A 25,386-nucleotide genomic window follows, 5' to 3' on the forward strand; every position below is an offset into this window, starting at 1 on the left:
TTAGTCATGAAGTCGTAGCCCATGCCTATGTCCTGAATGGTACTGCCTAGGTTTTCTTCTAGGGTTTTTATGGTTTTAGGTCTACTATTTAAGTCTTTAATCCATCTTGAACTAATTTTTGTATAAGGCGTAAGGAAGGGATCCAGTTTCAGCTTTCTACATATGGCTAGCCATTCCCAGCACCATTTATTAAATAGGGAATCGTTTCCCCATTGCAGATTTGTCAAAGATCAGACGGTTGTAGACGTGTGGTATTATTTCTGAGGGCTCTGTTCTGTTCCATTGGTCTATATCTCTGTTTTGGTGCCAGTACCATGCTGTTTTGGTTACTGTAGCCTTGTAGTATAGTTTGAAGTCAGGTAGCATGATGCCTCCAGCTTTGTTCTTTTTGCTTAGGATTGTCTTGGCAATGTGGGCTATTTTTTGGTTCCATATGAACTTTAAAGTAGTTTTTTCCAATTCTGTGAAGAAAGTCATTGGTAGCTTGATGGGGATGGCATTGAATCTATTAATTACTTTGGGCAGTATGGCCATTTTCATATTGATTCTTCCTATCCATGAGCATGGAATGTTCTTCCATTTGTTTGTGTCTTCTTTTATTTTGTTGAGCAGTGGTTTGTAGTTCTCCTTGAAGAGGTCCTTCACATCGCTTGTAAATCGGATTCCTAGGTATTTTATTCTCTTTGAAGCAATTGTGAATGGGAGTTCACTCATGATTTGGCTCTGTTTGTCTGTTATTGGTGTATAGGAATGCTTGTGATTTTTGCACATTGATTTTGTATCCTGAGACTTTGCTGAAGTTGCTTGTCAGCTTAAGGAGATTTTGGGCTGAGATGAGGGGGTTTTCTAAATATACAATCATGTCATCTGCAAACAGGGACAATTTGACTTCCTCTCTTCCTAACGGAATACCCTTTATTTCTTTCTCCTGCCTGATTGCCCTGGCCAGAACTTCCAACACTATGTTGAACAGGAGTGGTGAGAGAGGGCATTCCTGTCTTGTGCCAGTTTTCAAAGGGAATGCTTCCAGTTTTTGCCCATTCATTATGATATTGGCTGTGAGTTTGTCATAAATAGCTCTTATTATTTTGAGATGCACTCCATCAATACCTACTTTATTAAGAGTTTTTAGCATGAAGGGCTGCTGAATTTCATCAAAGGCCTTTTCTGCATCTATTGAGATAATCATGTGGTTTTTGTCTTCGGTTCTGTTTATATGATGGATTACATTTATTGATTTGCGTATGTTGAACCAGTCTTGCATCCCAGGGATGAAGCCAACTTGATCGTGGTGGATAGGCTTTTTGATGTGCTGCTGGATTTGGTTTGCCAGTATTTTATTGAGGATTTCTTGCATCGATGTTCATCATGGATAGGTCTAAAATTCTCTTTTTTTGTTGCGCCTCTGCCAGGCTTTGCTATCAGGATGATGCTGGTCTTGTAAAATGAGTTAGGGAGGATTCCCTCTTTTTCTATTGATTGGAATAGTTTCAAAAGGAATGGTACCAGCTCTTCTTTGTACCTCTGGTAGAATTTGGCTGTGAATCCATCTGGTCCTGGACTTTTTTTGGGTGGTAGGCTCTTAATTATTGCCTCAATTTCAGAGCCTGTTACTGGTATATTCAGGGATTCAACTTCTTCCTGGTTTAGTCTTGGAAGGGTGTATGTGTTGAGGAATTTATCTATTTCTTCTAGATTTTCTAGTTTATTTGCACAGAGGTGTTTATAGTATTCTCTGATGGTAGTTTGTATTTCTGTGGGATTGGTGGTGATAGCCCCTTTATCATTTTTTATTGCCTCCATTTGATTCTTCTCTCTTTTCTTATTAGTCTTGCTAGCAGTCTATCAATTTTGTTAATCTTTTCAAAAAACCAGCTCCTAGATTCACTGATTTTTTTGAAGGGTTTTTTGTGTCTCTATCTCCTTCAGTTCTGCTCTGATCTTAGTTATTTCTTGCCTTCTGCTAGCTTTTGAATGTGTTTGCTCTTGCTTCTCTAGTTCTTTTAATTGTGATGTTAGGGTGTCAATTTTACATCTTTCCTGCTTTCTCTTGTGGGCATTTAGTGCTATAAATTTCCCTCTACACACTGCTTTAAATGTGTCCCAGAGATTCTGGTATGCTGTGTCTTTGTTCTCATTGGTTTCAAAGAACATCCTTATTTCTGCCTTCATTTCATTATGTACCCAGTAGTCATTCAGGAGCAGGTTGTTCAGCCTCCATGTAGTTGTGCAGTTTTGAGTGAGTTTCTTAATCCTGAGTTCTAGTTTGATTGCACTGTGGTCTGAGAGACAGTTTGTTATAGTTTCTGTTCTTTTACATTCGCTGAGGAGTGCTTTACTTCCAACTATGTGGTCAACTTTGGAATAAGTGCGATGTAGTGCTGAGAAGAATGTACATTCTATTGATTTGGGGTGGAGAGTTCTGTAGATGTCTATCAGGTCCACTTGGTGCAAGCTGAGTTCAATTCCTGGATATTCTTGTTAACTTTCTGTCTTGTTGATCTGTCTAATGTTGACAGTGGGGTGTTGAAGTCTCCCATTATTATTGTCTGGGAGTCTAAAGTCTCTTCGTAGGTCTCTAAGGACTTGCTTTATGAATCTGGGTGCATATATATTTAGGATAGTTAGCTCTTCTTGTTGAATTGATCCTTTTAGCATTATGTAATGGCCTTCTTTGTCTCTTTTGATCTTTGTTGGTTTAAAGTCTGTTTTATCAGAGACTAGGTTGCAACCCCTGCCTTTTTTTTGTTTTCCACTTGCTTGGTAGATCTTCCTCCATCCCTTTATTTTGAGCCTATGTGTGTCTCTGCAGGTGAGATGGGTCTCTGAATACAGCACACTGATGGGTCTTGACTCTTTATCCTGTTTGCCAGTCTGTGTCTTTTAATTGGAGCATTTAGCCCATCTACATTTAAGGTTAATATTGTTATGTGTGAATTTGATCCGCTCATTATGATGTTAGCTGCTTATTTTGCTCGTTAGTTGGTGCAGTTTCTTCCTAGCCTTGATGGTCTTTACAATTTGGCATGTTTTTGCAGTGGCTGGTCTCAGTTGTTCCTTTCCATGTTTAGTGCTTCCTTCAGGAGCTCTTGTAAGGCAGGCCTGGTGGTGACAAAATCTCTCAGCATTTGCTTCTCTGTAAAGGATTTTATTTCTCCTTCACTTATGAAGCTTAGTTTGGCTGGATATGAAATTCTGGGTTGAAAATTGTTTTCTTCAAGAATGTTGAATATTGGCCCCCACTCTCTTCTGGCTTGTAGAGTTTCTGCCGAGAGATCTGCTGTCAGTCTGATGGGCTTCCCTTTGTGGGTAACCCGACCTTTCTCTCTGGCTGCCCTTAACATTTTTTCCTTCATTTCAACTTTGGTGAATCTGACAATTATGTGTCTTGGAGTTGCTCTTCTCAAGAAGTATCTTTGTGGCGTTCTCTGTATTTCCTGAATTTGAATGTTGGCCCGCCTTGCTAGGTTGGGGAAGTTCTCCTGGATAATATCCTGAAGAGTGTTTTCCAACTTGGTTCCATTCTCCCCGTCACTTTCAGGTACACCTATCAGACGTACATTTGGTCTTTTCACATAGTCCCATATTTCTTGGAGGCTTTGTTTGTTTCTTTTTACTCTTTTTTCTCTAAACTTCTCTTCTTGCTTCATTTCATTCATTTGATCTTCAATCACTGATACCCTTTCTTCCACTTGATCAAATCAGCTACCGAAGCTTGTGCATGCGTCACATAGTTCTTTTGCCATGGTTTTCAGCTCCATCAGGTCATTTAAGGTTTTCTCTGTGCTGCTTATTCTAGTTAGCCATTTGTCATATCTTTTTTTCAAGGTTTTTAGCTTCTTTGCGATGGGTTCGAACATCCTCCTTTAGCTCAGAGAAGTTCGTTATTACTGATCTTCTGAGGCCTACTTCTGTCAACTTGTCAAAGTCATTCTCCGTCCAGCTTCGTTCCGTTGCTGACGAGAAGCTGCGTTCCTTTGGAGGGGAAGAGGCACTCTGATTTTTGGAATTTTCAGCTTTTCTGCTCTGTTTTTTCCCCGTCTTTGTGGTTTTATCTACCTTTGGTCTTTGATGATGGTGACCTAGAGATGGGGTTTTGGTGTGGATGTCCTTTCTGTTTGTTTTCCTTCTAACAGTCAAGACCCTCAGCTGCAGGTCTGTTGGAATTTGCTGGAGGTCCACTCCAGACCCTGTTTGCCTGGGTATCACCAGCGGAGGCTGCAAATATTGCAGAACAGCAAAGGTTGCTGCCTGATCCTTCCTCTGGAAGCTTCGTCTCAGAGGGGCACCCAGCTGTATGAGGTGTCAGTCGGCCCTTACTGGGAGGTGTCTCCCATTTAGGCTACCCAGGGGTCAGGGACCCACTTGAGGAGGCAGTCTGTCCGTTCTCAGATCTCAAGCTGTGTGCTGGGAGAACCACTACTCTCTTCAAAGCTGTCAGACAGGGACGTTTAAGTCTGCAGAAGTTTCTGCTGCCTTTTGTTCAGCTATGCCCTGCCCCCAGAGGTGGAGTCTACAGAGGCAGGCAGGCCTCCTTGAGCTGTGGTGGGCTCCACCCAGTTTGAGCTTCCTGGCTGCTTCATTTACCTACTCAAGCCTCAGCAATGGTGGATGCCCCTCCCCTAACCTCGCTGCCGCCTTGCAGTTTGATCTCAGACTGCTGTGCTAGCAGTGACCAAGGCTCCATGGGTGTGGGACCCTTGGAGCCAGCACAGGATATAACGTCCTGATGTGCTGTTTGCTAAGACCATTGGAAAAGTGCAGTATTAAGGTGGGAGTGTCCCGATTTTCCAGGTACCGTCTGTCACGGCTTCCCTTAGCTAGGAAAGGGAACTCCCCGACCCCTTGCACTTCCTGGGACAGGCGATGCACCGCCCTGCTTTGGCTCATGCTCCGTGGGCTGCACCCACTGTCCAACAAGCCCCAGTGAGATGAACCCAGTACCTCAGTTGGAAATGCAGAACTGACCCATCTTCTGCGTCGCTCACGCTGGGAGCTGTAGACTGGAGCTGTTCCTATTTGGCCATCTTGGAATCCTCCCAGTCAGCATTTCCTTCTTTTATAAGGCTGAGTAGTATTCCACTGTGAGTATGTCCCACACTTTATCTATTCACCTGCTGATGGACACCTGGGTTGCTTGGTCTATCTTTTGGCTATTGTGGATAATGCTGCTATAAACGTAGGTGTACAAATACCTGTTTGAGTCCCTGCTATCAATTCTTTTAGGTATATAGCCAGGACTTCCAACTCTTCTAAATGGTTTTCCCTGTAGTTATTTGCCTCCAAATTACAAAATGATATGTTTATACTGTTTTCAGCTTCAGATATTACTGAATTCCTATCATGCAAGATGAAGTCTTAATCCTTACACACCTCTCTTAAACATGCACATACCTCCCTTTCCTTCAATATTCAGTAAATTGGACTTGGTAAAAATTATTGATAACCCAGCACCACATAACATATTGTCATTACATTCCCTTATTCAATCACTAATTGATTCCCAAATTATCCACTAGAAGAATACAAACATTCAAACACATTTGGTAATCTAATAATTTTATATTTTTCTCTGGAGACATCCTTCCTGGATAGGATTGCCAGATAAAATAACAGACACCCACTTAAACTTGAATTTCAGGTCATAACAAATATGGATCCTTTCATTCTTCTGATCCATCCTGAACTGGCTGCTCTCTGGACCAGTTTAATTACTCTTCCAAGTGTATTTTACCACTTTAAATTTGTAATACTAATTTAGAGCTGACTGACACTCCCATTTATTTAACTACTGTTTTACTTCCAAAAGTAAAGATTTATAGTTTTTCTTCATATAGAATCATACCTTTCACAGTAAGTTTATTCTTCATGTTGGTTATCATGCATGAGATTTATATATGTATAAACTTACATATATATTTAAGATTAGATATATGACTTTTGATACTAAATCAATTTAAATGTGATTACTGCAACACTTTAAAAACAGAACATATTTTTCTCCTCTATCTGAACACATTGAGAATTACACATTCTATCCATTGATATTAAAGCAAGCATTTTAGTATTTTGTAAATGTATACCTCTTTCCATTCTCCAAACACAGCCCTAATGTAAGCTGTTAAATCATCAGCTGGCCTCCATTCCTCCACCTAATTTCCTCTCAATTTAAGCTAGACACTAACAGAACAACCTTCTTGAAGAATTACTTTAAAACACCCTTTCTTAAACACCGAGAATAGCTCTCAATTAATAAATTAAAACATCTCATCAGATTTTATGAGCTTTTATTAAAGGGCATTTACCTAAGCATCTCCTTGCCCCACTCTACTGCTTATCATCCCTCTCTCCATCCCAGCTTCCCTAGCTTGACTCATTCACCTTACATTTCTTCTCTTGTTCTAATTACATAAACATGTATTCCTCTCTGGGTAGCTGAAATTAACTGGATCTGAAAGTTCTACTGTTTATACTCTGTATTTTTGATTTTTTTAAGTATCCTAAACTAGTAACTGTTTCCTTATTACTCCATTAGAATTCATTAGAATACAATATTTAAATTTCTCTTAAGGACTTCAGAGGCCTGAAAACCTGAGAAACCTCCAAAGACTCAGCTCATTATATTTCTTCTAAGTGTGTAAGAGTTTTTAAATATTTGTAGAGAGTGGAATAGATCCATTTGCTTCTCAAAGCAGATAATAATCAAGCATTTACATGACAGTTTCCACTCTTACCTCTATTGCTCGAATTACTTTAGAAAGTTCTTTAATAAGGTGTCCAGGTCTAACATTGTCTGGAATTTCAAAGGCATGTTCAGATACAAGCTGTATTTGGATTAACAAAAATAAGAAAACCAAAGTTATTTACACTTTAATATGTAAAAACAAATTTACTAAACCAATTTTTGGATTCTCTAAACTGTTACAGACATCGCCAAATACTAGTAAGCCAGGTTTCAGAGTTCGTGTAGCTAGTATAATGCCTTCTAAGGAGATTCTCATTAACATACAAAATCCTCTTAGACTGTGTTAAAAACAGACTAGTCTCACAGTGAATTTTGCTTTATATTGAGTAGTAACCTTGTACTCTACTCCTCAAAGCCTACTGTAATTCTAACTACTACTACTAATTCGTAAAGTGACAAATTAAGCTTAACATTTAATTCATAATGCATAAGGATTTTTAAGGAGAACACAGACACTAACGTAATCCTAATTTCTCTTGGGAAATCTAATTTGAATAAATTTTTGTACTTTTTTTTCTTTTAATAGTCAAAAGCAAAATAGAAAAAAGATCCCATCAATAGGAAAGGGGAAGGCCGGGCGCAGTGACTCACGCCTGTAATCCCAACACTTTGGGAGGCCAAGGCTGGCAGATCACCTGAGGTCAGAAGTTTGAGCCCAGCCTGGCCAACATGGCAAAACCCCGTCTCTACTAAAAATACAAAACTAAGCCGGGCATGGAATCCCAGCTACTCAGGAGGGTGAGGTAGGAGAATCACTTGAACCCAGGAAGTGGAGGTTGCAGTGAGCCGAGATTGTGCCACTGCACTCTAGTCTGCACAACAGAGACTCTGTCTCAAAAAAAAAAAAGCTCTAAAGGGAATTCTGATAAAGTCACAAATTTGAGAATCACACATCTAAAGCCTTCAGTAGGAAACAAATTATACAGTTTTGGCAACATTTGCTTTGTTTTGTTTTTATCTTGTTAAACAGTTTTAAATTTGCTTATGGCTTTCCTTGTCCCCTAGACAATAAGGTCTTTCACAGTGGAGGACATGATTTTTATTTTCCTGAATGCTTCCACACTGTTGTGCTCTGGCAGATATGTAGCAATGATAATACATTGAAAAGGGAGTATAAAATCATTGAGGCAGTAACCTATTAATTACTGTCTCCCAGTATTTCTTAAGAGCAAGATTTTTATTTCAAGGGGACATTCAAGAAATTAATATGGACACAGTCAGGCACAGTGGCTCATGACTGTAATTCCAGGACTTTGGAAGGCCAAGACGGGTGGATCACCTGAGGTCAGGAGCTCAAGACCAGCCTGGCCAACATGGCGAAACCTCATTTCTACTAAAACATACAAAAATTAACTAGGCGTGGTGGTGCGTGCCTGTAGTCCCAACTACTTGGGAGGCTGAGGCAGGAGAATCACTTGAACCCAGGAGGCGTAGGTTGCAGCGAGCCGAGATCGCACCGCTGCAATCCAGCCTGGGCAACAGATTGAGACTCTGTCTAAAAAAAAAAAAAAGAAATTAATATGGACATGTATTTTCATCAGCTCACATATGTATGTATCACCTATTAAAGTATTATGTGCAAAGTTCCATGGAGTTATAATAATAAAGATGAGAAAGACAGTCCCTGTTCAAGAGCTCACAGACCCAGTTGAAGGAAACACAAATATATTACTTTATAAACGTCTGTTTTAAGCCCATAGGCACAAGAAATATAGCATGGATGCATAAGGGAAGGAAACACTAATTCCAAATGGAGATCTGGAGGTGGTGGGATTCAAATGCAAACAACTAGCTCATATTTTCATGAAAATGGAAAGCTCATGCTTGAAATTTGGTCTCTCCTTTCCTTCACTTTTACATAAATCTAGCAGAGTGGTAACGAGCATAGGCTTTGCAGTCCCAGAGATCTAAGTTTTAAGTCCTAACTTCACCAGTTCTCTTGGGCAAGTTACTTAACTCTTTGAACCTTGGCTTTCCCATATGTAGAATGGTGGTACCAACAGCACCTAGACCTCACACAGTTGGCATTGAGGATTAAATGAGATTATGTGTATAAAGATTAAGCACAGTGCTCTCAGCACACTATAGCACAACTGTAAGAGCTCAATGTTACCTATATGTTCATTTCTTAGTCAATTTCCTAAATATACTTGAATTACTTTCTTTTCCAGGTTGAAGATTAAAGAAATAAATACTTTATTCTCATAAAAGAAGCCAGTACATTTGTATATACTGAATAATAAAATGCAGGTTGTATATAAAGGCATGATTTCTATTCCCTCTACTACTGGCATTCACACGTGCTGCCAAAATAGCACAAGGACTCTGTTTTTCTAATCTTGTGACATAAAACACAGTGATTTCACTGTTGAAACAACTTACTTCTTTTTTCATCCATAATTTTAAAGCAGTATGCAGTGCTTTCACTCCCTGTACTAGGTAAGTTTGAGGCTGGAAACCATCTTCTCTCAGTTCTGTAGGAATGGAAATGGGGTGAGAAAAAAAAATAGTTAAAATGTTCTAAAGTTAAAGGGATTAACTTCAGATTTTGAGTAGCCACCAAATATAAAACTATATAACTTCCAAATTAATAAAAATATAAAAAGTGAAATATGAAACAATCAATTCAAAAAGACAATAAAGAAACAGAATTACATTCAATGTAATTTACTAAATACTCCAGTTAAAAGAAAGGCCATTTCATTGGATTTAATTTTTTTGTGTAGAGATGGGGTCTCAGTATGTTGCCCAGGCTGGTCTCAAACTCCTGGCTTCAAGCAGTCCTCCAGCCCTGGCCTTCCAAAGTGCTAGGATTATAGGCATGAGCCACTGTATCTGGCCAGATTTTAAAATAAGTTAAATATGCACACATACCATATTAAAAAATATAGAAAGGTTTCAAATAAAAGGATGGGAAAAAGATACCAAGCTTCCAAAAGAAAGGGGGTGTAACTGTCATTAATAAAGGGTTATTTCATAATGACCAAGGATTCAAATCACCAGAAAGACGTATGTAACCACTTAGAATTTGTACTCAATAACATAGTATTGAAAATATAGAAAACGCCCCTCCCCCTCCCCCTCCCCTTTCCACGGTCTCCCTCTGATGCCGAGCGGAAGCTGGACTGTACTGCCGCCATCTCGGCTAACTGCAACCTCCCTGCCTGATTCTCCTGCCTCAGCCTGCCGAGTGCCTGCGATTGCAGGCGCGCGCCGCCACGCCTGACTGGTTTTCGTATTTTTTTGGTGGAGGCAGGGTTTCGCTGTGTTGGCCGGGCTGGTCTCCAGCTCCTAACCACAAGTGATCTGCCAGCCTCGGCCTCCCGAGGTGCCGGGATTGCAGACGGAGTCTCATTCACTCAGTGCTCAATGTTGCCCAGGCTGGAGTGCAGTGGCGTGATCTCGGCTCGCTACAACCTCCACCTCCCAGCCGCCTGCCTTGGCCTCCCAAAGTGCCGAGATTGCAGCCTCTGCCCGGCCGCCACCCCGTCTGGGAAGTGAGGAGCGTCTCTGCCTGGCCGCCCATCGTCTGGGATGTGAGGAGCCCCTCTGCCCAGCTGCCCAGTCTGGGAAGTGAGAATCGCCTCTTCCCAGCTGCCATCCCATCTAGGAAGTGAGGAGCGTCTCTGCCCGGCCGCCCATCATCTGAGATGTGGGGAGCGCCTCTGCCTGGCTGCCCCGTCTGAGAAGTGAGGAGCCCCTCCGCCCGGCAGCCGCCCCGTCTGAGAAGTGAGCAGCCCCTCCACCCGGAAGCCGCCCCTTCTGATAACTGAGGAGCCCCTCCGCCCGGAAGCCGCCCCTTCTGATAACTGAGGAGCCCCTCCGCCCGGAAGCCGCCCCTTCTGATAACTGAGGAGCCCCTCCGCCCGGCAGCTGCCCCATCCGGGAAGTGAGGAGCGTCTCTGCCCGGCAGCCGCCCCGTCCGGGAGGTGGGGGGCAGCCCCCGCCCAGCCAGCCACCCCGTCTGGGAGGCAGGTGGGGGCCAGCCCCCGGCCGGCCAGCCGCCCCGTCAGGGAGGGAGGTGGGGGGCAGCCCCCGCCCAGCCAGCCACCCCGTCCGGCAGGTGGGGGGCACCTCTGCCCGGTCGCCCCTTCTGGGAAGTGAGGAGCCCCTCTGCCCAGCCGCCACCCCGTCTGGGAGGTGTACCCAACAGCTCATTGAGAACGGGCCATGATGACGATGGCAGTTTTGTCCAATAGAAAAGGGGGAAATGTGGGGAAAAGAGAGAGAAATCAGATTGTTGCTGTGTCTGTGTAGAAAGAAGTAGACATGGGAGACTCCATTTTGTTCTGTACTAAGAAAAATTCTTCTGCCTTGGGATGCTGTTAATCTATGACCTTACCCCCAACCCCGTGCTCTCTGAAACATGTGCTGTGTCCACTCAGGGTTAAATGGATTAAGGGCGGTGCAAGATGTGCTTTGTTAAACAGATGCTTGAAGGCAGCATGCTCCTTAAGAGTCATCACCACTCCCTAATCTCAAGTACCCAGGGACACAAACACTGCGGAAGGCCGCAGGGACCTCTGCCTAGGAAAACCAGAGACCTTTGTTCACTTGTTTATCTGCTGACCTTCCCTCCACTATTGTCCTATGACCCTGCCAAATCCCCCTCTGCGAGAAACACCCAAGAATGATCAATAAAAATAAATAAATAAATAAAAAGAATATATAGAAAACAATTAACTAGACAGAACTACATGGAGAAATAACTCCACAATCACAGTGGAAGATTTTCAAATATTTCTCTTGGTAAGAGACAGAGTAAGTGAACTAAAAACAAAAAAATCCCTAGGCATATATTCAATTTGAACAATATAAAGCTTGATTCAATGGCCATAAATAGAATATCGTACTCAGCAACTGCAGAATACACATTCTTTTCAAACACACACAGAACACTTACAAAACTCATCCATATTCCAGGACCATAAACAAGTCTCATCAAAGTCCAAGATCTAAACCATATATATGTTCATAATGCAGGTAAGCTAAAGAAAGCCCCTATGTTTAGAAATTAAGAAATGCAAATATTAAAAAATAGACTAACATTTGGATCAAAGAAAAACACTGGAAATCAGACAATATGTTGGTTAAATAATGAAAGCATATCAAAATGTGTTGTATACTATACATACAGGGAAATGTATAGCTTTAAATATTTATGTTAGAAGGCTGAAAATTAATGAGCTGAAGATGCACAAAAAAGTTTTAATGCCAAAAAAACTGATACAAATCATAAGCCAAAAATTAACAAAACAGCAAACAGAGCCTCGAACAAGTTCTTAAAAAACACACACACACAAAATTAATATAAAGAGAAAACAGGCACAAATATCCAGTATGGAGAATAGAAATAATGTCATTACAAATGCCACAGTAGGTAAGAGGGTAACATGAAGAACTTTCTGCCAACAAACGTCAAATTTTATATGTAATTTCTAGATACATTTTAAGAAAATAATTTATACAAATGAACTCGATAATTAGTTAGTAAACCTTTATGGTCCTTTAATCACTAAAGATACTGACTCAGCAGTCAAAAATCTTCCCACAAAAAAAACTATAGACCCAGATCACCAGTGAGTTCTATTAGTCATTCAAGAAAATCATTCCAATCATACACAAACTTCTCCAGAGACCAGAAACAGAAGGAGCAATCCCAACTTTTTGTCTGAGGCTAGCATAACTTTCATACCAAAATCTAACAAGGACAGTATGAGAAAACAAAGCACAAGCCAATTTCACTCATGTGCCAAAATCAAAAAAATACACACATATGCACACACTCATATGTAATATGTAAATATATATAGAATATATAAAATATAAACATATAGGTAGAATATAAACCATATACTAACCTAATGGTATATAAAAATTATAGGTTGGGTTAATATTAGAAAATCAATATAACCACTAAATTAAAAGGTTAAAGAAGAAAAATCATGGAACTTTTCATATATGCAGGCAAAGCTTTTGATAAAAATTAAACTACCACTGATCATTTTTTAAAAGAAAGGAAAGGCGGGGCGCAGTGGCTCACACCTGTAATCCCAGCACTTTTGGAGGCCAAGGCGGGGGGATCATGAGATCAGGAGTTCGAGACAGTCTGGCCAACATAGTGAAACCCTGTCTCTACTAAAAATACACAAAAAATAGCTGGGTGTGGTGGTGTGCGTCTGTAATCCCAGCTACTCAGGAGGCTGAGGCAGGAGAATCGCGTGAACCCAGGAGGCGGAGGTTGCAGTGAGCCAAGATCGTGCCACTGCACTCCAGCCTGGGTGACAGAATGAGACTCCGTCCCCCACAAAAAAAAGAAAGGAAAAAACAACCTCTTAGCTAGCTTAGAATAGACAAGCACTTGATAAAGGTTATCAACAAAAAGCCTACAACAAAGGTGATAATGGCAAAAGATTGAAAGCTTTCCTTCTGAGACTGGGAACAAAGATAGAGCTGCCCACCTTTGCCATTTCTATTCACTATTTCCCTGGAGGTCCTAGACAACCCGGTAAAGCAATGAAAAAAAAAGATATAAATATTAGAAAAGAAGGAACAAGACTGTCATTATTCAATAAGGATGTATATGACTGTGTATTAGAGAATTTTAAAAAAGCGTCAGATAAATGATTAAATAATAGATTTTAACAAGGTTGCTAAAATCAGTATAAAAATTAACTGCTTCTATATTCCAGTATCACATGGTAAGTTGAACCATATGAAATTGCTAATATTTGACTATTTTTGAAGTACAAAAACAGAAATTTCCTGTGAATTCAACCATATGTATATACATAGTAATGACTGATACGGTTTAGATCTGCATCCCTACCTAAATCTCATGTTCAATTGTAATCCCCAACTGTTAGAGGGGCCTGGTGGGAGGTGATTTGATCATGGGGCTGGATCCTTCATGAATGGTTTTGCACCATCCTCTTGGTGCTGTTCTCACGACAAGTGAGTTCTTGTGAGATCTGGTTGTTTTAAAGTGTGTAGCACCTCCCCCTTCACCCTATCTTGCTCCTGCTCCCCTTTGCCTTCCACCATGGTTATGTCTCCTGAGGCCTCCCCAGAAGCTAAGCAGATGCCAGCATCGTGCTTCCTGTAGAGCCTGAGGTTCCTGAGCCAATCAAACCCCTTTTCTTTATAAATTACCCAGTGTCAGGTGTTTCTTTATAGCAATGCAAGAACAGACTAATACAATGATATGTGTTTTTATAACAGCACTAAAAAAAGAAATACTTTGGAATAAATCTAGCAAGACATATATATGCAAAATTTTTACCAAAAAAAATTAAGAAATGCCAAAAGACATTAAAGATCTAAATAAAGAGATGTTCCATGTCATTTTTAGAAAATTCAATATTTATTGACATCAAATTTTGCCCAAATTGATCTCTAGAGTTAACATCTTCAAAATAAAAATCTCCATGTTTTTATTTACTTGTTTGGTTGCTTTTGGTAGGGTGGTGTCAGCTTGTAATAGGGTAACTCAAAAATTTATATAAAAATGAAAGGGGAAAGAAAAGCAAAGACATACTTGAAGGAGGACCTACCAGATATCAAGTCTTATCAAAAGTTAATAAGATAGTATGCTTGGTGGAGAGACAGACTGCTAGCCCACTGGAACAGAAGGGTGGCTGAGTGTGTGTGTGTATATCCCAGGACCTACACAGATATCAACACATGATATAGGACAGGAGCAGTGTTTATGAAGAACAGAAAAAGAATAGATTACTCAAAATATGGTGCTAGGATAAGTGGATATTTATATGAAAGCAAGTGAAAATACTCCCAACACTCACACACAAAAAAAAAAAAGAAAGAAAAAAAAAAGAAAAAAATCAATTGCAAGTGAGTTAAAGGCCTAAATGCAAAACACAAGACAGTAAAAGCTTTTAGAAAACAAGGATCTCTGCAAGACCTTGGGATAAGAAAGAACTACTTAAACCAGGCACAGAAAGCACTAACCATAAAAGTTGAAAAAAATACTATTTTAAATTTAAGAAATTTTGTCCTTCAGTAAAGAGAAAATCCAAAAGGCTTATACACATATGAAAAAAACTACCCGATTCTATCAATAATCAGGGAAATGCACATTAAAAGCACAAAGAATACTACTTTATATCCATGAGATTTGCAAAAATTATAACCTAACAATACCAAGTGTTGGCCAGAGCATAGAGCTTTGGGAACTCTCTTGCCCTGCCATGGAAATGGGAATTGGAAACAATTTGGCAGCAACTGCTAAATTCTACCTATGACCTAGCAATTAGGCCTGTTTTCTGGAGTAATTCTTGTACTAGGTGACAAAGACAAGAACTTCTTAGCAGCATTTTCCGTAATTGTCAAAAACCAAAAATAACTCCAAAATGTCAAACTTGCAGAATCAGTGTGTGTGTGTGTGTATATATATATATCATAGTATATTCATACAACAGAATACTCTAGCAATGAAAAAGAACTACAGCCACACACAAAAACATGGATGAATCTCACAAACAATGCTGAGTAAAAGGTTACAAGAGAATACCAGTATGAATTTATTTGTAGGAAGTTTACAAATGGAGAAAATTAAATTATTTTAGTTTATAACACAGGTGATAAAACTGAAGAAAAGTATTATCACAAAGGTCAGGATAATGGTTATCTCTAGAAGGGAAGCGGAAAGGTGTAATGAGAAAGGTAACAGAGCATTTCTAAGGTATTGGCAAAGCTGTTTTTGCTTAATTTGGGTGGTGGTTACCTGAGTAAGAACAGCCTTGTTCTTTACACGGTATGAATGTGTGTGTGTATATGCAGTGCGTGTGTGATCTATATAATCAACTATTTTAATAACATAATAAAGTAAATATAAACACACATAAACAAAAATGTCTTCTTTGAGTTTTTTAATCAAATTGTGATAATCTAAAACAAACAAAATATATTAGATGTGGTCCAAAATTCAGCTAAGTTGAAACAAAGGATTTCGCTTCTGCACAGTGGCTAATTTCCTTACACAAATCCAAACTGGTTCACTGTTTTACTATCACTGACATGAAACACAGTAAAGAGTTTCAGGTGATTCAACCTCATTTAACCCACCATATAAGCCTTAGAACAGTCTGAGAGCTGGCAAACAATAGGCCACAATGTAAAGTAAAAAGGTTACGGATAAAAGAACGACATACTTTGGGGTCACAAGACCACTATTCCTGTTTCCAGGATGAATGCTTAAAATGATGGCAATTGCTATAATGATCATTTGGCTTTTGCCTTGATGAGACTGGATTGAATCACTATGATTGCCAGGTATTCTACACTGATCTGGCTAATAAAATGAAACATCTTAAAACAACCTACAAATACCCTTTTCTAATAATCCTTTTTAAAAAAGTCTTTAACGTATAGTCATACTTTCAATCAGACCTCCATGTTTCTGAACTTTTGATGGCCTAACACAAAGACTAAATAGTTCTAAGACTAAGCAAATTGCTCCTGTGGCTTCACGAGCAATGGCAAGATTTTGTCTTTCAGGTAAAGCTCTTAATTTGTTTTAAGAAGTTAAAGAATGAGCTTCTCTTAGACATTAGTAGAAAAAAAAAAACCATTGTGCATCACCCCAAGGGTAGAGGTGTGTGTGTGTGTGTGTGTGTGTGTGTGTGTGTGTGTGTGTGTGTTCGTGGATAGTTTCTCCTAGCTAACCATAAGACAGGAACTTGGAGTCTTGGGACAGGAAGAGAGAAAAGAGGGGAGAAAGTATCCTGAACCAAGTATAGAGTTGTCAATCTCTTAACCAGAAGGTTCAATAGTTGGGATTTATTTCCACAAAACAAGGAAATTTGTGTTTTTATAAGTATATAAGTGTTCCTGTCTGTCTAGGCTTGTACTTAAATGGGAGACTATAAACTCTATTGTCCAGTATTTTACTGAAAACTATGTATGACACTCTACAGTCCATTGTGACATTCCCACAGCCAAGAAAAATAACTGAAAACACTGAACGTGTCAGGGATTCACGATAAGGATTCATTTCTGGAGCAAAGACTGGTCTTGTAAAGAAAGGACCTGTCTCCTTCTCATGCATGGGATTCTACCCCCATCCCACACACCAGAAGCACTGCCAGGACATCTCTGCACTATGCTGTGAGGTGGGTGGTTTAGGGTACCATTGTTATATGAGTTTTATCATTTTAGTTCTGTACATCCTATCTTGGGAAGTAAATTTTTGGTTATTTCTTTTCATTTTACCTTTTCTTCTTGTTTAACTTTAAAATGGAAAAAGAAGCAAATGTTCACAATAAACTTTACTGTTTAATCTGTTTATGTCTATTCTGAGAGTTGTCAATTATAATAGTAGCACTATTTACAAACTGACTAGAAAAGTTAGACAACACAAAAAGCAGACAAACTATTCTCACTAGCACAAGAGGATGAAAAGCAGAAAATAGAAGCAAGTGACATCAGTCTCCAACTTGAGTGCTCAAAGATAATTAAACCAAAAGATTAAAACATCAAAGTCTGAAATTCCACCTTTTATAAAGTAGCTTTTGGGTTCAACTATAAAGACAAGTTCAAAAAAGGTTTTTTTTCTTCAACTACAGAATCATAACCTGACTTTTTTTTTTTTTTTTTTTTTTTTTTGGAGATGGAGTTTTGCTCTGTCGCCATTGCATAATCTCGGCTCAATGCAACCTCTGCCTCTCGCCGGGTTCAAGCGATTCTTCCTGCCTCAGCCTCCCAAGTAGCTGGGATTATAGGCATGCACCACGATGCCCGGCTAATTTTTTTTTTTAGTAGAGACAGGATTTCACCATGTTGGCCAGGTTGGTCTTGAACTCCTGACCTCAGGTGATCTGCCTGCCTCGGCCTCCCAAAGTGCTGGGATCAGTGGCGTGAACCACTGTGCCCAGCCTAGTTTGCTTTTTTAAAAGCAAATTTTGGGAACATATAATAGGTAACAGTCTCTTGACATAAACTGCATTTTTGAGAGTCAGGCACTGTTACGTGCTTGATGATGTATGCAGGCTTCTAGAGCACTAGATGGAATGAACATTTCTAATATTACCTACGTTGTTCTGATCCAGGTCTTTCATAACAAATTTTTAAGAACATGGATTGTCAGGTTATGGACTAAAGACTCTAACTTGCTAAAAAGGTTGCTGGATGGGGGAAAACCACTTATTTAAAAAACAAAATAGGAGTGACATCCATACACTACTAGAAAAGGGACTCTGTCAGGTGGCTATGAGTGAATTTACAAACAATATGCATCATATCATATACAAACATGCAAATTATTAATTACCTTTCAGGGTTTCCAGCAAGTTTTTGGCTACAAACCAACATATGGCTTCAAAGAAAGGGAATTTGAAAAGATCTGGTGTTTTTAGCCTTTTCTCCATCTCATAACACCTAAATGAGTTTGAAGAAATTTTTAATATTAATATTAGAATTTCAAAGTTAGATGAAAGTAACCAACTGGAAAATAAAATAACCAGGTCATGATATGTAAGACCAATAAAGTATTTTACATTTCTTAGCAACATCACATTTGGACAAGACTGAATTGTGATCTTATCCAGGTTCTGACTTTAAGGAATTTGATGGTATACTTAAGAATTGTATTGGACTTCACAGAAGATCAGGATCACACCTTGGGATTTGTATCCTGGTTTTAACAAAAGACATTTTTACGCGGGTTCTACTACAATAAATAAAACTGTGTGTTTCAGAAAACACCTCTATGTGTTAGACAACAGTGCAATACCCACCCAAAAAAGTTTTATTTAGGCTCCACTAGGCATTCCAGCTCAAGACCACACTTGGCAAGAATTAAACAGGAGCCATCCCTCCCTCAGGGACAGCTCAGGTACAAAAAGACAAGATCCACACTTGGTAGGTGTGGGAGCTGTTTAAGGCTGCTTAAAGCCTTATGCCCTGTAAAAGCCACTATCTCCTCTAATAACGCCACACACAGATGCATAGCTTCTAGGGATCTCTATGAGTGTGCCAAGTTACAAGAGTTACCACATTCAGGCAAGTCCAGAGATATGGCTTCTTACTAGGTATTTCTAGTTCTCCCAGTCCTGAGGCAGTTAATCAATCAGGAATCATTTTTACCATAAGCAATGTTACCTAGTAAAAGTCAACACTCATTAGACTACTAGGAGAAGAGAGTTATGCAAAGGTCAAATTCTCATATAGAGGAGAAACAGCTATTAATCCTTTACCTGCAGCAAAATTAAAGCAGGTGTTTTGATAGCAGTCCTGACTTACGGTTGCTTTTTTCTAGCACCATATGTCACATCTGAGTCTGACTAGATTTTGTTCATCTCCCTCACTGCAAAAATAGCCAAAGGAGAACACATACATTTTCACAAAATTTTGAAATTTGGAATATTATCTGAATAAGTTCCCTTTTGTTGTTGTTGTTTTAGATTTGAAATGCAAATTATCCTCCTGGCAAAATTTTAAAATACTACTTTTGTTAAAAGCTTCTATCCCTAATAATATCTCAGGGACTATTTCCATGGAATCTCAAATAAAATAAGCTATTGATTTTTTTTAAGTTAAAAAAAAAAGTATCCTATTTTTAAAAAGGACAAAAGGTCATTTAAATACTGATGACACAAACCTGAGCTGCATGCCAATGTTAAGGTTGTGCAGGAAGTTCCCCCCAAAAGCCATACAGTCCTGAGAAGTGAGCACAGCATGGATCCACCCTAAAATGGTTGAAAATACATAAAGCAGTCATTTTTCAATATGTAAACTAAACAAATAGGATATCTACCTGTGAAGTAACTCAAAATATCAATATCAGTTTACTTCATATTTCAGTGCTAGAGAAGTTAATGTTTATTACAATCTATAGATTTAATTATTTATTAAATGCCTATTATATGGTAGGCTCTATGCTGAGTTTGAGAAATAAGGTGACGGTTTTTGTAGTTGTTACTGTATTTGTTTTTTTCTTTTTAAAAATAGAGATGGGGTCTCACTTTGTTGCCCAGGCTGATCTCAAACTCCTGGCCTCAAAGTCATTCTCTCACATTGGCCTCCCAAAGTGCTGAAATTAAGGCGTGAGCCACTGTGCCCAGCCTGTTTTTGTTTTTTAGCTTAAAAACACAACCCAACTTTATATTAAAGATTTTACTCTTTGAGACCAGCCAAATCTGGTTTGAATTAGAAAAGCACATTTTCCATTAGAGAACACACTGGGATTGATGGGACACTCCATCGCCCTGGTGTCATCCTGAAATCAGTGCCCCGAAAGGACTAAGCAGAGGAGGATCAGAGGAGTCAACCTGAGACCTGACTCTGTAGAAGGAAAAGGTAGATTACTCACATTTAATTATGAAGGGTTATGGTCCTACAAATATAGGTGTTGCCAAAAAATGATATTTTGTATCCCCATACAAATGCTTACAAAGTGAAAACCATTTCTAAGACATGACGTCTAACTTTTGAAAAAAATGTTGGCAGACTTAAAAGACTTCACCAGAAATAAATACAAACACATATTTGTATGCAAATTAGCTTTTAAAATACACAAATCCCGTTTTCTTTGTATTTTTCATCTTTTGACCCCTCACTGAACTGTAACACAAAACAAAAAACCCTCAAAGGACTCACTTTCAAGTGTGCCCATTGCTGTGCTCAAAGGCACAAAGCCTTGAGCTTGACCTTGAAACCACAAATTAGCAGTCTGTGCCAACTCCAAATCCTACACATCAGTGGTTCTCAATAGCGGCAGTACTGCCTGTTCAGGATGTTTTGGAACGTTTAGGGGCTTTTCTAATTGTCACAATGATCTGGGAGCACTACTGGCATTTTGTGAGTGGGAGCCAGGAGTACAATATGTGAGACAGTTCCATACAAAATGAAATTGTCCTGCATCACTCGGGACTGTCAAATTTTCCTGCGCATTCATATAGGTACAAAGCCTGTCCTATTAACTATCTGAGCCTAGAAATTAGAACTCCATTATTATATATTATTACATATATCTGTATATACAGACACCCACACACAGTATATTTTCATGGTTTTGGCACAATTTCCTGAAATACAAAAACTGTACTGTAGTTTGGAAGCTTATCAGTTACTAATTACCTTGGGAAAAGAATTACATTGCCTATAGCAGTGTTTCTCCAAATATGGTCCCCATACCAGCAGCACCTGAATCAGCCAATAACTTGTTAGAAATGCACATTCTCAGGCCCACTCCAGATCCACAGAATCTGAACCTTGGCCATGAGGTCCAGCAATCTGTGTTGTAACCAGCCCTCCACGTGATTCTGATATTCCAGGAAGTATCAGTACCTACACCAGTGCTACTGATAGAATTTGTGTTGCCACTGACACACACCTAGATTGATTTCCTTCCTTATGCAATTACTATTTCATTCTGTTCTCTAATGCTGCTGTGCCTAGACAGGCACATACTGAAATAGCATTTCATTATAAATTACCTTTTTATTTCTTCTTTATATTCTAGTTAGGACATTAAATCAATTTAAAAAATTATTCTATGAATGTCAATTTATGATTTGAAGAATCATAAATGTCAATTTATGATTATATTAGAAATACCTAATATAAAAGCAAGAAGTAGGAAGATTTAAGGGAGGGGCATTCACAATGTGAATGAGCCCATTCACAATGAAAATACTGTTACTAATCTAGGCAAATATTCTGGTAGTTCTAAGGCATGTCTTCATTTATTCAACATACATTTGTTATTATATACACCAGAGGCAAGGCTTTCAGCAGGACCTGCAGGGACAGATCCCTGTGAACTTTACAGTCATTAGGGTCACCAAAACCAGCACACAGTTCTCGAAACCACTGGTCTGGACAGTCTATACTCTACATTCATTTACATCTCAAAATGAGAGGCCTGATACCTATACTTGAGGCTACAGCTAAGGCTGATACTCAGTCCTTTCTTTGAGGGTCTCTCAAGACACACCCTATGCTGTCCTAACTGTCCTGGGACAGCAGCCCAGATTCTTACAGGCTTGGTTTTTAACAGCAATGGAGAGCTGACCATAGTTAAGACTATCAAAATTAAAAACTTTTGTGCATCAAAGGATATTATCAAGAAAGTGAGCAGATAACCCAGAAAATGGGAGCAAATTATTTGCAAATCATACATACTGATATGGGTCTAGTACACAGAATAAAGAATGCTTACAAACTCAACAATTAAAAAGGACAACCCAATGTTAAAATGAGCAAAGGGTTTGAATATAGATATTTCTCCAAAGAAAATATGCAAATGCCCAACAAGAAAAATGCTCAGCATCATTACTCATTAAGGAAATGCAAATCCAAATCATGACACATCACACCCACTAGAATAGAATAGAAGGCAATTACAGCACTGGTGAGGGTGTGGAGAAACTTGAACCCAAATACACTGCTGGTGGTAACGTAAAATGGTGCAGCCATTTGGAGAACGGGTCAGCAATTCCTCAAGAAGTTAAACGTAGTTAAACCATGTAATGCAGCAATTCTACTACAAGCTGTATTTACCCAAAAGCAATGAAAACATACCTCCACATAAAAAACTGTATACAAATGTTCGAAGCAGCACCATTCAAATAGTCAAAATGTGGAAACAACCCAATGTCCACCAACTGGTGAATGGATAAACAAAATACGGTAAAGCTGAGTACCCCTTATCCAAAATGCTTGGAACCAGAAGTACTCAGATTTCACATTTTTTTTGGATCTTGGAATATTTGCATTACATACTTACCAGCTGAGCATCCCTAATCTGAAAATCCAAAATCCAAAATGCCTCAGTAAGCATTTCCTTTTGAGGGTCATGCAGATGCTCAAAAGCTTTCAATTTTGGAGCATTTCAGATTTTGGACTTTTGCATTAGGGATGCTCAACCTGTATATCCCACAATGGAACATTACTGGGCCATGAAAAGATGAAGTAATGATACATGCTACAACATGGATAAGCCTAGAAAATAGTATGCCAGCCGGGCGTGGAGGCTCACGCCTGTAATCCCAGTACTTTGGTGGGCGGATCACGAGGTCAGGAGATTGAGACCATCCTGGCTAACACGTGACACCCCGTCTCTACTAAAAATACAAAAAATTAGCCAGGCATGGTGGCGGGCGCCTGTAGTCCCAGCTACTTGGAAGGCTGAGGCAAGAGAATGGCACGAACCCGGGATGGGGAGCTTGCAGTGAGCCGACATCATGCCACTGCACTCCAGCCTGAGCGACAGAGCAAGACTCTGTCTCAAAAAAAAAAAAAAAAAAAAAAAGAAAGAAAATAATATGCTGAGTGAAAGAAGCCTGACGCAAAAGCCCACATATTGTATGATTTCATCAACATAAAGTATCCAAAGAGGCAAATCCACAGAGACAGAAAGTACATTCATGGTTGCCAGGGGCTCAGTGGAGGCGGGAATGGGAAGTGACTGCTAAAGAGTATGAGGTTTCTTTTTGAGACAATGAAAATGTTCTGGAATTAGATAGTGGTGATATTTGCCCAACTTTATTAATCTACTAAAAACCACTGAGCTGTACACTTTAAAAGGGTGAATATTGTGGTATGTGAATTTTTTCTCAATAAAAATAAAAATGAAGGCAAATGATATAAATACAAGGCCAAAAGAAGTCCTAACTAGAAGAGAAACCCTCTAAGGAACAAAACATAAAAGTCCAAGATCAGAATTATTTCTTAACAAATGTCATAAAAACTACTTTCCAAACATGTTAAAGCCAGACGTTCTTGTTAAAAGCCAACTCCATGTGACTGAGTATCAATCATGTTGAGTAGGGGATGGGATGAAAACCTTACCTGTAGGAACAAATAAGGTATGTCCCTGCTTTACCACACATTTGTAGCATTTATCCACCTTATCTCCAAAGAACACCTCACTCTGGGTCACAGATGAACTCCAAGATTCATAACGTGCCAAATTTTCATCTGTTGGCTTTATTAAATAAAAAATCTTCTCACCCTAAAAGGAAGTATCATACTATTTTTGAAAAAGCAAAAGCCATACTTACGATAGCCTACATTGATGCAATTTCTCAATACAATGATACAAATTAAACTGGATAATTATCAGATTCTTTTAGGTTCAAAAGACATATTTCACACACCTGATCAGTAGCTATTGCCCTTAGTAAACGTTTTCATGTTTAAAGCTCCCCCTCCTCAACTGACAAGGAGTCAATAAAGTAGTGTTGAAGAAATAGCTGCAAGACAGGAGGGCAGAGAAGCACAAACATCCCACTGACCTCCTCTCATTGTCAAATAGAGAAGTAAATATGTGTTGACAGGCCCACAGTCATCTCTGCAAGCTTTGCCCTTTCTACTAAGATCCACAGCGTAATTATTTTTAAAAACCTATAAATAAGCTTCCTTTAATAAACTAATTCTTTGCTACTTCATGAAGAAAAAAAACAGGAACCCAAGGACCCAGCAACAAATATAGCCCAGAACATTGCTGAGGCACAAGCATTTGATATAGATGAAGACTGAGTTTCTACATCAGTACTCTCCAATACAACTTTCTGTGCTGATGGAAATTTTTTGTATCTGTGCTAACCAACACAGTAGCCATTAGCCACATGTGGCTACTGAGCACTTGAAATGTGCCTAGTATAAACGAGGAACTGAATTTTTAATTACATTCCATTTTAATTATTTAAATTTAGTCACACATGGCTAGTGGCAACTGTTTTGAACAATGCAGCTCTAGATAAAGCAAGGTGAATATAAATTGCAAATAATTGGTTTTTTGTTTTGTTTTTTTGAGATAGGGTCTCGCTCTGTTGCCCAGGCTGGAGTGCAATGGTGCAATCACAGCACACTGCGCCCTCAACTTCCTGGGCTCAAGTGATCCTCCTGCCTCAGCCTCTTGAGTAGCTGCGACTACAGGCATGAGCCACCACACCTGGCTAATTTTTTAATTTTTACTTTTAGAGACAGGGTCTTGCTCTGTTGCCCAGGCTGGAGTGCAGTGGAGTGATCACGGCACACTGCAGCCTCAACTTCCTGGGCTCAAGTGATCTTCCTGCCTCAGCCTCTTGAGTAGCTGTGACTACAAGCATGAGCCACCATGCCTGGCTACTTTTTTTATTTTTATTTTTAGAGACAGGATCTCGCTCTGTTGCCCAGGCTGGAATGCAGTGGTGCAATCACAGCACACTGTAGCCTCAACTTCCTGGGCTCAAGTGATCCTCCTGCCTGAGCCTCTTGAGTAGCTGTGACTACAGGAATGAGCCACCACGCCTGGCTAATGTTTTTATTTTTATTTTTAGAGACAGGGTCTCACTATGTTGCTCAGGCTGGTCTTGAACTCCTGGGCTCAAATAATTTTCCCAGCTTGGCCTCCTCTCAAAGCGCTGGGATTATAGGTGTAAGCCATTACATCCAGCCAAGAACTGGTATTTTTATAGGCATTCCTGACTTATCCAACAAGCTATCCTCGCCCAACATTAAGGCCAGAAGCAATTATTCCTGTAATTTTGCTCCTTCACAGATATTTAATTCAGGGATTAAAGGATAATTAACTAGGGGAAAAAAAATCAAGAAGAGACAAAAGCCTAAAAGAAACCAACTTAAAAGATGAGGGCAGAAAGTAAATCTAATAAAAGTCATGGCTCTTCCATTATTTGAGA

The 25,386-nt window shown here is 39.4% G+C and overlaps 1 protein-coding gene across 1 annotated transcript in view; it reads right to left on the minus strand.

The window, feature by feature from the left end:
- The window catches only part of KDM7A (lysine demethylase 7A), a 99,067-nt gene that overhangs the window by 19,581 nt on the left and 54,100 nt on the right, over positions 1-25,386 (minus strand). Inside the window, exons 7-11 of the mRNA XM_034965095.3 lie at positions 23,555-23,717; positions 19,362-19,449; positions 18,033-18,139; positions 9,128-9,219; positions 6,735-6,824 (exon numbers count right to left, since the gene is read on the minus strand). Of these exons, the coding sequence (XP_034820986.2) occupies positions 6,735-6,824; positions 9,128-9,219; positions 18,033-18,139; positions 19,362-19,449; positions 23,555-23,717 (540 nt within the window). The remainder of the gene's footprint in view (positions 1-6,734; positions 6,825-9,127; positions 9,220-18,032; positions 18,140-19,361; positions 19,450-23,554; positions 23,718-25,386) is intronic.

Source organism: Pan paniscus, chromosome 6 (assembly GCF_029289425.2).
Source record: "Pan paniscus chromosome 6, NHGRI_mPanPan1-v2.0_pri, whole genome shotgun sequence".
Lineage (NCBI taxonomy): Eukaryota > Metazoa > Chordata > Mammalia > Primates > Hominidae > Pan > Pan paniscus.